This window comes from Echinops telfairi, unplaced genomic scaffold, assembly GCF_000313985.2.
Source record: "Echinops telfairi isolate 266 unplaced genomic scaffold, ASM31398v2 ScPeMD7_7474;HRSCAF=8512, whole genome shotgun sequence".
Lineage (NCBI taxonomy): Eukaryota > Metazoa > Chordata > Mammalia > Afrosoricida > Tenrecidae > Echinops > Echinops telfairi.
The window spans coordinates 4,191,130-4,204,371 of record NW_022111378.1 but is presented as its reverse complement, the minus strand read 5'-3'; the positions used below and the strand labels follow the sequence as shown (position 1 = coordinate 4,204,371).

At 37.1% G+C, this 13,242-nt stretch overlaps 1 protein-coding gene across 3 annotated transcripts in view; it reads right to left on the bottom strand.

Moving 5' to 3' along the window:
• Positions 1 to 772: 772 nt before the first annotated feature.
• Positions 773 to 13,242, bottom strand: part of GRM7 (glutamate metabotropic receptor 7) — a 1,182,365-nt gene continuing 1,169,895 nt past the window's right edge. For all 3 annotated transcript variants that reach the window (XM_004714110.2, XM_004714111.3, XM_045285644.1), the window contains one exon: positions 773 to 2,024. Coding sequence is in view for 1 of the 3 variants with exons in the window: in XM_004714111.3 (XP_004714168.1) it covers positions 1,975 to 2,024 (50 nt within the window). In the remaining 2 variants the exon portion in view is untranslated. The remainder of the gene's footprint in view (positions 2,025 to 13,242) is intronic.

Below are 13,242 nucleotides of genomic sequence, written 5' to 3'. Positions count from 1 at the left end.
GGCTATTTATTTAAGCGGTTCCCCCCCCACCTCCGTTATTTTCTCCTTCTTTTGTCACCTTTTCTATTGTTGATAGGCTACTTGATGAGTAAATGCTTGAAGGATTTAGGTCTCAACTTCCTTTGTGGAGTTAAAAGTAGCCCGATCGGAGTAGTAGTCATGTAGTAGGTTGCTAACTGCACACTCAGCTGTCAAAACCCACCAGCTGCTCCTCAGGAGGAAGATGGGGCTTTCTAATCTCATGAAGTTACAGTGGCAGAAATTCACTGGAGCAATTCTCCCCTGTCCCATAAGGGTCTCTCTGAGTCCTTTGACCATGGCAGTGACTTTTTTGTGTTGGTTTGGGCTTTGCGAACAGATAGGTCTTTTTCTGTGAGAAAACTTTACCATGGCTGAGTTTATACTATGTATGCCAGATATGGTTACACACACCACAGCAGCTGGTGCTGAGCCTGACTCCTGGTGACTCAACAGGTGTTATGCAGTGGCGCCTTATTCCGTAGCATTTCAATGGCTAATTTTTAAAGGAAGTAGAGCACTAGGTCCTTTTCCCAGGAACGTCTAGGTGGACTTGAGTTCTTGACCTTGCAATCAGGGAATGAGTGTGGTAACCGCTTGCCCTGCCTGGGGACACCTGAAAGGCTGTGGCTGTTCGATAAGGCATGTGGTTTTAACAAGTTTAGTTTGGGACCTTGCTCCCTAATCCAGGGCTTTATGAAATACATTGTAACTTGAAAGGGGGAAAACAACTGAAAGTATTTATTGCAGAAAATAAAAAATTTAAACAAAGTATTTTATTGATATATTCTTGGACAATATCACAGAATTGAAAGAGAATGGAAAGGGGAAAATTCTCAGCAAGGGCTTTTTTTTTTATTTTTAATCTCCACTAAATTGGCACATAAGCAGCAAGATTAACGAAAATACTTAATTACAAACAGTAGAAAACATACATGCTTTGTATTTTTTTTTTGTTTGTTTGTTTTTTTTTTTAAGTCCTTGTCACACCGGTCAGTCGTAGGGGGCATGAACAAAACCTCAAGACATGAAAAATCCATATTCTTTTCTTCAGCTAGCTTAATAATTACCAAAATTATTGCAAAATAGTCATATACCCTAATTAAAAGAACAAAAGAAAACACAAATACAAATATTGAACATAAATTATTAACATGGACTGTAAAATACATCACAGGCATGCATTCCAAAGAGCAAGACCTCTGTTCAGTTCAGCCAATACCTTCCTTTCTTGTAGTCTGTCATTTGTCGACCAAAGATAGGTGGGGCCAACTTTCTCAGCACAGTTTTTGGTCTTTAAATATCTGTTTTATCTTTAAAAAAAATAACATGATTTTCAATGGTACTATAATCATAATTCTACAGAGGTATACAGGCGTGTGCATTTTGTTTTGTTTTAGTATACCAAGATATTTTTAATTTTTTATTTATTTTTTTAAAATGTTTTTACCAAATATCCCATCATCTGGAGAATAGTGCTATATGAAAACAGGGCATTCGAAAACAAACAGTGAACCAAGGTATGGCACCAGATGGCAAAATGCAAAAGTCTTCACAAACTGTACAGAAAAATTTCAAAACCTTGCAGCCTGGAAGTACATACATAGAAAGACGGGTCAGCCCCAAAACGGTCACTGTGGCTCGCTGGTAGTTCACCCCAAAAAGCCTCGGTGGGACTTAAGTCTCAACATTCCCATGGGTAGGGAAGGTCCAAAATTGTAGCCGGTTTGGCAGTGCTGATGCCACTGACTTATTAAGCCAAGATAAAGTAAGGATATTTCATAAAGCAGCTGTGTAGGACACTTGGATCCTCTATCATTGGTCTCCGGTAACCTGCCCACTGGTGAAGCTCCTCTGGTGATGGTGAGTGGGTAGGACCAAAAGAGTCCTATGCCAGATGGGGTGACAGAAAGCTGAAGGTCTTCCTCCTCGCATGGTTCCATCGGATGGAACGGGTTAGATAACCAGGTTATTATAACTGACATACTTCTTTTTTGCAGCAGGGCCTGAAAGAAAAAGGCGGAAGAGTCAGTGGCAGAGATGACCCTGTTTGCAGAGGTAGGAGTAGAATCAGTACTGGGATGATGGAGGGCACAAAGTTTAGGTGGCGCCAAGTACCTTTGAGGAATGTTAAATTCAGGACCAAATCGCTTACTGAGATTTCACTTAGCAAATACCTTTGGATTCCTATGTCTATTTCTATAATTCTTGTACAATAAAATCAGTAACCAGCAATTCTTAAGCCACAGAGATACTGCATTTTAAGATGGTTCCCACGTTCCTGTTCATGACTGGTAGGGTTAGTAAAGGTATTTGTCATGCTTTCTAATTATGCACCGCTCTCTTAAAAGAGCCCAGCAATGCTGCAGAACATTGTGTTGTATGAGCTTCTCCCAGATCTCATAACAAATGGAATTTGAGGAAAATATTTTTGGGGTCATTGCCATTAATTTAGGTTGACTACAGATTAGGTCAACCAGAATGACTTGTCCAGTTGTGACTCACATTATCACATTTTCAACAACACATTTTTATAGTGTAATCATCTGTAGGTTGTGAAGGGCAATTTGCAGAATGAGGTTCCATTAAGGTTTGAAACTCCTCTAAATCTGCCATGTATCTCAACATGCACAATTTCCACTTGATTTTCTTAAATGTGGAATACATTGTATATTTCCATTTGATACAATAATTTTAGGACTCACTCAGTCACTCATTCATTCTATAAATATGTATTGGTTGTCGATGATATGCCAGGTAAGCATGTATAAAATGCCACGAGTAAAATCAACCCTAACCTATGGTCATGCTCAGGAAACCAACCAACACACACAAGGACTCCAAGGTATGTCTGCTTTATGCTCCAGTTCTTTGAAATATTAATGTCAAGTACTATAAATCCATCAGAAACATTGGAATGCTAAAAACAATATCCATTCACTGTATGGCCGACACTCTACTAGATGTTTTGCTTGGCAGCTTCTTGTGTTTGCAAGTAGCTTTGAAAGGACATGTTCCTTATTCATTAAAATGCAGTCATTTTGCATCAACTTCCATTGGACTCCAGGTAATTGTCATGTCATATTTACTGATGGCTTCTTGTATTCAGTCATTCTTAGATCTTAAATAGTATTGTTCTCTCAGCTCAAGGAAGTAATGTGAGTCCCCCTAGAACACTCAAAGTAAAACTATAATAACATATTAAAAAGAGTTTGTATTATAACTTTGAGTACTGCATTGACTATGCTACCCGTGTTTAGATGTACGTATGCATAATACAAAAATACTAATTTTATCAAACAAAAATGAAAACTTTATCTCTGACAAATTGTGATTAAAATACATACATGACATTACCTTGACACATATTAAGGTAAATTATGGAAAAGAAATAGAATCATATGAAATTGAGAGTCTCCTAGAATATCCATTCATTAGACAATTCATGACCTATTCCCCCACTCGATAAATGATAGTCTTAAGACTGCTCACATTTTCTAAGGAGGTCACTACAGTTGCCACTCTATCATTTAATTCAACAATATGTTTGGGCTTTCACTCCCATAAAGGGTTACAATCTTGGAAACCCACAGAGGTAGTTTTACTCGGTCACTCTGAGTCAGAATTGACGACTTGGCAGTGCGTTTGCTTGGCGTTTTGTATAGGTTTGAGGCACAAAGAGGAACATTCTCTTAAAATGCTTCTTTACTCTGGAATCTGTTTTCAGTGTCTTATTTCAGTGTCAACTGCTGGCAGTTACAAGTAATTGTCACAACATACCCTTTTAATTGCCAACACTTTACATTCTCCTCTGGATGCAGGAACAAAAGGAAACAAGTTTTTCCTGGTCCTGAATCTGAGACCACTTTAATTGTGTTGCATTCTGAGGGAAAATGCTGAATATTCCTCAAATATTTTCCTTTAAGATGCCAATTATTCAGCAAGAGTCTTTATTGAAAGAATATGTAGGTTAGAACAATATTTTGTCACTTTATTGTTCAACTGAGTATTGTTTTGGATCAAGATGAGGTTATAGTTCTTTAACAATAAATTGAACTGCTAAAAACAATATCCATTCACTGCATGCCAGATACTGTCCTAGATGTTTTGAGTGGGTATCGTCTAGTGTTTTCAAAGAGTGTAGAAGGAATAATATTTATGATCCCCAATTCGTGTAAGAAGGATATAGGAGTCAGGTGAAGCAATATTTCAAATGAAGCTGTTCAATGCTTTGGCCTTCATATTTCTTATCCATGTAAGACTGTGTTGAACTTGGGCTTGCCTATCCTGGATGCTGATTCAGCTCTATCCTTCACATGTTCTGTGATCCAGACCAATCCCCTGGCATTGAACTTCTCTAAGACTTTGCAAAATGGGAAGAATAATTGTCACCCTGTGGGCTGTTGGATGGCACAGATGTAGGAAACACGCTAGTTTCTAATCTGAAAATATAATGTATAAATGCATTTTTATATTACAAATTTCCATAGAAATGATTAGTCTCAGCACCTGCTTTCATTGCAGAATAACTTAGGAACATCTCAGCAAAATGAAAATGGAGTTTATATATATCCTAGAATGGCAAATTATGATCTCTTTAGAGCAATGTCCTATGCAGTATAATGTTTATTTTTAAACCATTCTAGCTTTAGGAGTAAATAAAATACATTCACAAGTTGTATGTTAAAATTCCATTTATTTAAATAGTGAGGTCGTTTATTGTTGGGAAAGAAAATCAGTTCATTCAAAATAGTTGGACAAAGAAAACCTTGTAAAGGAAACCTTTTATATTTTAAAAATAGCTATTTTTTCCTTGTAAAGCAATAATTTTCAAGGAGGAATAGCAAAAGTATATAGCTTGTCTTATTGAAAATTTTAAAGCTATCTACAGTAATAACTCTCCTGCAAGGTCTCTTGGGGAGATGATGTTGATACTGAGGTGTTGTTAAGGACACATGTTTGCTGAATTAGTTACTAATCCATTTTGCTACTTAAAAAAGGTCAGACATTCCAGGTTTTTTATGTTCTTACCAAAGCCATTGATTTTGACAATAACTTCAGTGAGCTTTTTTTTTTCTTTTTTTTCTGAGCCCATTTTTAGTCACAAAATATTTACTGTCAAAGGGTATTCTATGGAACACTAGTAATATATGTTCAAGGAAGTCAAGGAAAAAACCCAATTAAATGAAGTAAAATCATGGGTACTGGATAGGGGTAACATTTACTAAAAGTGGTCTTTTAAAATTTCATGAAAAAATGAAGTAAAAAGACATTTCCTTCCCTGACCCTGTATTTTAATCTCTTTCTTTTCCAAATAATTTGGAATTTGATAGTATATTAATTATGGACCAGATGTTTTGTTGAGCTCTTTATTTAAAAAATATGTGTTTATTAAATCACTGAAACATCCACAAAAGTGCAAATAATAACACATCACAGCTGGATATAGCACATGCTCATAGATCAACATCTTGCTTCAGGTGCCCGCAACTACATAATTCCTATGGTAGGAGCAGAGGAGTAGTCTCCCTGGTGCTTGAAATCACCCTGACTCATTTTCCATAGCAGCCCTCCCCAAGTTAGTAAGAAACCTTCTCAATTGTGTCTTGTCTTTCTACTGAATATGTACTTGTTCATCAATTATAAGTGATATTTTGTGTGTATGTATAAAATTGTACAAAACCAATATTACTGAATACATATATCCCTTGACACTAGCTCATCAAACTTTGTAGTGTTAATATTTATTTGTGGTGGTATTAGTAAGCATAATTACGTTATGGCTTTCTTGTCTGGACATAAGAAATGTTCTGAAATTCTTCTATTCAGACAGAGTTGGTGACAAACTGTAGACCTGTAGACACTTATGAAGAAGTGATACCCATAATTGTCTTAAATTACATTAATATAGAAATTAAAAGACAAGTTTGTCTTTTAATTTAAAAAAATTAAATAAAAAACGTGTTTACTTTTTAATGGGCTATGAACATAAAAAGATAATTTGTGGGTGAGGAAACACAACTAAAATATTAAAAATGCTCAGTATTATCAATGAGATAAATTTAACTTCAAACATTAGTAAACAATGTTTTATGTCCATTCTAGCACAACATAAAAATCTCCTGATATAAAATATTAAGGAAGGTGTGCAGAAGTGGGAACCCTTAATCCAACCATACTGATAATAATCAAAATTGGCACGGTCATATTGTAGATGCATTGGATAATATCTAAAATAGCTAGAGAGATACAGACCAGTGACTTGGTAAGTTTGCTTCTACCCAAAATAGGTGTTATCTAGTGAGTTCTGACTCATAATTACCCTACCTACAACAAAATGAAACACTGGCAAATACTGCACTATCCTCAGAATGGGTATGTTTGAGCCCATTGTTGTAACCACTGTGTCAACTCATCTTCTTCAGGGCTTTCCTCTTGTTTTCTGCTCCTCTTCTTTGCCAAGAAGGATGTTCTTATCCAATGACTGCTTTTCTACTGACAACATGTCCAAAGTACATGAGCTAAGGTTATCACCATCCTTACCTCTAAGGAGCATTCGAATTATACTTCTTCCAAGTGGTTCATGGTACCTTTAATATTCTTTAGCACCAGAATTCAAATGCATTGAATCTTTTTTGGTCATTCTTATTAAAGGTCCAATGTTCACATCCATTTTTTGCCTTAATTAATGTTCGCTAATTAACCTCTCTGTTTTCTAATATCGATTGCAATGGCTACACCTACACACATACATACACACACAAAAAACAAACAAACAAAACATTGATTACACAACAAATAAAATGTACTATAATTGATTGTGGTAATTATTGTACAACTCTTCTTGATATGATTGAACTACTGAATTTTGTGATATTTGGATTATATCCCCATAAAATGGTTAATTAAAAAAAAGGAAACTCACAAGTTGTAATATCAGTGAGAAATGGTCGGTGGACTTGTTTGCCTGACCTATTACAAGTTTTCAGGTCTGCTAATAAATGCCCACTGGGGCATGCTACTCTGCTGTAAGCCTTAAACTGAAGGCATTCAACTCAATCAAGCTCCGTGGGCCAGAAAAGCCAGCTCCCTGAATCAAGTGCCCAGAGACACTCCAGTAAACCTCTGCCCAAAGGCACTGAGCTCCACTTCCACTGCTCAGCAAGTCCAACTGCCTGTAGTCACGCACACTGAAAGCCGACATCCTGCACAAAACCTCTCATCGTTCATCTATGCATTGTCGGGGCAGTGAATTATTTCATGAGGGTCTTCTAGCCCAAATCACTAACTGCTCCCAAAGATCTTTCACTGCATGTAAGAAGGTGAGGGAAGACAGATAAAATTCACCTGTGAGCAATTTCATGGCATAGAGGAGTGCGTGCTTTCAGTACTTCAGCTTTTTGAAACACTTCACTTCCTAGTCCATCAATTCCTGGAGCCTTGTTTTTGACTAATGCTTTCAGTGCAGCTTGAATGTTTTCCTCCAGTGCCCTAGGCTCTTGCTCATATGCTACCGCCAGAAATGGACTGCTGCGTAGTTTTGGGGTACAGAGACTCTGTGTATTCTTTCCATCTTCTTTTGATGCTTCCTGTATCACTGAATATTTTTCCCATTTAATTTTTCAATATTGCAACTCTTGGCTTGACTTTTTTCCACTTTAAGATGTGCTGAAGATTTTAGTCCTTTTTGGTTTTGTTACACCAGGTCTTTGCACATGTCACTGTAATATTTTATTTTGTTCTCTCAAGCTGCATTTTAAAATTGTCTGTTCAGCTGATTGACTTCATCATTCTTCCATTTGCTTTAGCTACCCTACAATTAAGAGCAAGTTTCAGAGTCTCTTCTGACATTCACTTTGATCTTTTCTTTCTTTCCTGCCTTTGAAATGACTTCTGCTTACTTCATGAATGATATTCTTGATGTCCTTTCACAGCTAAACAGGTCTTCTGCATTAGTGTTAAATGCAGCAAATCTGTTCTTGAAATTCCAGTGGGATAAATTCAAGTTTGTATTTTGACTCTCATTTACTTGTTTTAATTTTCTTCAGCTTCAACCTGAACTTTCATATGAACAATTGGTGGTGTGATCCAAAGTTATCCCCTAACCTGGTTTTAGCTGCTGATATTGAGCTCCTCCATCGTCTCTTTGCACAGATGAGGTAGTTAGTTCATTGTGCCAACCTGGCCAATAAACACATGTGGGGTTAACTGAAGGGCAGAGGGATAAATGGCTCAGTGAGCCTCGCCTTTCTAGTTGTAGGGTCTCTTGCTTTCTGATGGTCAGACCAGGGTGCAGCTGCCTTAGCCAGTTCCCTGTTTCAGCTGGCAGGCTCACTTCCTGCAAGACATCCCCAAGGAGAAGGAACATGGACCTACCCCAATGCAGCCCTGGGTGCTGGAGCAGCCGTGTGGAGATCCCTGCCAGAGCTGACTCAGTTTTTCTCCTGTAGTCGGTGTCATTGTGTCTGTTTGGTGAGATGGAGGAGGACTTGGTGGATTGGTGCCGGACATATGGGGATAACGTTGGACTTGTGGGCTTGGGCAGCACTGGGTTGGGATGTTTTCTTGATGTGCACTTACCCTTTATATAAAACTCTCTCTTATACATGAGTTTCTGGGGATTTGTTTCTCTAAAGTACCCAGACTAACAACAGATATAGTCAATTTGATTTGTGTGTATTCTATCTGGAGAAATCCATGTGTAATCACCGTTTCTGTTGTAGAAAAAAGGTATTTGCTATGAACAAGTCATTGGTCTAGTGAAATTCTATCATGTTACCTCCAGCTTCATCACTGACTCTAATTTCCAATTTATATTTCTTCCTATTTTTTCTTGTCTTCCAACCAACCATAATTATCCATACAGCTTGATTGCATGTTTGATGTAATTCTGCCTGAAGTCCTGGGTAGAATTCTTCAGTTTCTTCATCACTATTTTTAGTGATTCACAAAAATGTTTGAATAATAATTGTATTGTTTGGATTTCCTGGTATGTTGGTAGATATAATCCTATCACAGACAGCATTGTACTTCAAGACAGATCTTGGAATATCCTATTTGATGATGAATACAATGCCATTACTGTTGACTGCATAATAAACCATATGATTTTCAGATTCAAATTTTAGTCCACTAACACTTAGGATCTCAATCTTTGTGCATTCTATTTAATCTTGGATGACTTTCAGCTTTCCTTGATTCATAATTTGTGCATTCCAATTTCTGATTAGTAGATTTTACAGCTGCTTATTCTCCGTTTGAATCATGACCCATCAGCAAATGAAGGTTGAGAAAACTTACTATCACAAGCTTTACTCCACTCACATCATTGTGGTAAACTCCCCTTTGAAAAGGCACTTCTTCTGTGGTCATATTTTGAGCATCTTCTGACCTGAGGAGTTCACTGTCTAGCATTATCTCTGACAATGTTCTGCTTCTATTCATTAGGCTTTTAGTATCTGACACTGCTTCTTCCAATGCTGTCTAGGAGGTTTTCAGCAGCTAATTCCCCCGAAGTTGACAGTCTATTTCTTCTTTATAGTTTCTTCTTAGTGTGGAAGCTCTGCTGAGATTGGTTCACTGTGGCTGACCCTGCTGGCATTTGAAATATCAGTGGCATAGCTCTCAGCATCACAGCAACACAAAAGCCACCAGAGTGCTACAAACTAACAGACAAATGGTGCCCCCCCCTCTCTCTATATATAGATATGTGTGTATATATAACTGAGGTACTTTCTCACATGTAGATATTGAAGTATACTGGGCTTATAGCATTAGCTATAATGTGTTTTGTGATTCTCCAAAGGCTATGCATATACTATAAATAAAAGAGTATGCCAACTATTTGAAATTAGGGAATACTATAGATCTTTTATACACTACTTTACTTATAGGACATAATCATTTCCCAGGTCTGGGCAATTTTTGCTATATATGATGTTACCTGAATCGGGAAGATATTCTATACATTGAAGGTAATCTGATTTTCTGAATTATTATGTGTAATTTATTTTTATCTATCCATGAAACAAAAATTTATTAGGTATATGTTTGTTATATGTTGTATCCTAAAATTGATATTAGGAATACCTTAGTTCTAAGGCATAGTTCCAAGTAGTAGTAAAAGATTTTGCAAACAAGGAGAACAGAGACCAGATAAGCGATCTAGTTGCCAGTACATAAGTCTTTTGTGTTATATGTATAGTGTCATGCTTTTTCTTTCACTCGGTGTCACTTTTTGGTGAGCTGCTTTGTAGCACTCAGGAACACACTTTTAGAAATACATAGGAATATTTCTTAAATACTGGCCTTGCTTATGCCTTTAGTCATTTTTAAAGCCTTCCATACTTTGGAATACTGCTTTATTTCTAGATGAAACTTTATCCAACCTCATGTTTCTATAAACCTATTCTAATCATTGTCCATGACTCTTTCAGCTCCCCACCCTCAAGTACTGTATTCTTATCCGCCATGATGCACAACTGCAGTTCATATATACATATTTAAAATGCAAAGAACTAGTCATAGTATGGTTTGTTGTTACTAAAACACATTTTTTCACTTTTGTGAAAATCACTTTTGTAGTCAATAGCCTGTTTTCTTGTTTCAATCATAAAATTGTCCTTAGTATATCATTTAATGATAAAAGAATATATGCTATGTTCAACTGCTAATTCTCATCTGTGTTTTCAACAAAACAAGTAAACTATATGTATTTTGTAAATACAAAAATAATTATTTTGTAGTGATTTCTCCACATTATTTTCTTTTATTTAACTTACCATATAAGAATAAAAGCCATCTCTTCCTTAGACTGAAAATAATTCAAAACTAAAATGAAAGAATGAAAAAACTGATTATCAAAAATAAAAATAATAAAATATTAATGCACTTAGTTTCACCAGCTCAACACTAACCTGAAAAAGAGCGATGGCTTCACCCTCTCTCCCTCTCTCCCACACGCAACAATATATGAGAATACAATATACAACAATATACGAGAATACAATATACGAGATTACTAAATTAAGTGTCGTCGTGTTAGTTCCTTGGATTTCTTGACAAAATGAACTGAGCAGGGAGAGTAATTAACCCAATCAGCTAAACAGCTCAGGATGCCGTATCATCATTTATTCTAATCAAATTACAAGAACTCCAACATTTCAATTTCAGTACAGTTGTCTAGTCATCCATCTCAGAAATATTAAATAAACACCTATTAAATACCCAAACCAAAAAACCGAACTCAGTGCCATCGAGTCAACCCTATAGGGCGAAGTGAAACTGCCCCTGGGAGATAGCTTCCCACTGAGAAACCACTGTGTTACCAGCGCTCCTTCCTACTGGGTATAAAATGAGAACTCTGAGAAGCAGGAGAGGGAAATCTTTCTTTCAGCTAAAGCCAAAAGGGAAGCATGTCCTATACCCCAGGATTCCTGCACTGTGAACCTCTTGGGTCTAGAAGACAGTTATGCCATCAGAGGGGCTGCAGTACCGGGGTTAAAACATGAACCAGAACAGTAGACTTCTGAGCCCTCAGAGGAAGTCAAGCTGAGTGTTTTGGGGAGGAGATTGGCTTATAGAGTGGGTTGCTTCTGAGCAATTAACTGGGGTTGCTCATTCACAGAGCTTGAGCTTAATGCCTTCACATGGAGGCTTGCTGCAGCGTAGTTTGCCCTTTAGGGCATTTATTAGCAGACCTAAAGGAGCTTTGTAACCTGCCCTGTTAAACAAAGGAATACTGAGCATTTCTCCCTTGTATTGTTGCTCCGTGGCATTGAGTGGGTTCTAACCCATAGCACTCGGGCCATTCTTCTTCCAAGACCAACCAGTTTGCCTTTAAAGCACTCTAGGGTGCTTTCAATATTCTTCACCAACACCAAAGTTCAAATTCAAAGGTTTTTCTTTGATATTCCTTGTTTAATGTCCAACTTTGACATGCACATAAATAAATCGAAAATACCAAAGCTTGGGTCAGATGCACCTTAGTTTTCAAAGTAAAAATCTTTGCTTTTCAATACTCTAAACAAATCCTTATGCAGAAGATTTAGCTAAGGTAACTCATCTTTTGATATTTTGACTGCTGTTTCTATGAATGAGCATTGGTTGTGGATCCAAGCAAGAAAAAATCCTTCACAACTTCAACCTTTTCTCCATTAATTATGATTGTACCTCTTGGTCCAGTTGTGATGATTTTCATTTCCTTTATATGAAATCGTCCTCCACACTGAGGATCACAATCCTCGATCTTCATCAGCAAGTGTTTCAATTTCTTCTCACTTTCAGCCAGCAGGAGGATGTCATCTGCACAGCTCAGGTGCTTAATAAGTCTTCCTCCAATCCTGATGTCACATTCTTCTTCATATAATCTATATTCTCTGATAATTTGTCCATCGTACAGGTTGAAAAAGAACAGTGAGAGGATGTAACTCTGATGCACACCTTTTCTGATTTTTAAACCATGTATGTAGTTTTTCCGTGTTCTGTTCTCACAACCACCCCTTGATCCATGTACAATTTCCTCACAAACACAGTGACACGTTTTGGAATTCCCATTCTTCTCAAGGTTATCCATGTTTTGTTATAACCCACACAGCCAAATGCTTTGGCATAGTCAATAAAACACAAGTAAACATCTCTTTGGTATTCTCTGCTTTTAGCCAAGATCCATCTGACATCAGTAATGATATTCCTTGTTCTGTGTCCTCTTCTGAATCTGGCTGGAACCTCTGGCAGCCCCCTGTCAATATATTACTGCAACTCTTGTTGGATGATCTTCAGCAAAATTTTACATGATATTGTTTCATAATTTTAGCCCTCTGCTGTGTCACCTTTCCTCAGAATGTACAAATATGCATGTCTTCCTGTCACCGGACCAAGTAGCTGTCTTCCAAATTTCCTGATCTAGACAAATGTTATTCCAGTGCTTCATCAACTTGTTGAAACCTACCAATTGTTATTGCATTAATTACTAGAGCCTTGTTTGGTCTAATGCTCTCAATCAATGCAGCTTGAACTTCTTCCTTCCAATATTGTTTGTGATAGGGTTATGGCTCTCCACCTTCAGGGAAATCCAATCAATACAAAGATTACTCCAATTTATACACCAACCATAAAAACTAGTGATAAAGACTTATATCAGTATCTTCAGTAATAGCTTTACCAAATGTGCAATCAAGATGCATTGATTGTTACCAGTGATTAGAATGCAAAAGTTGGAAAAAG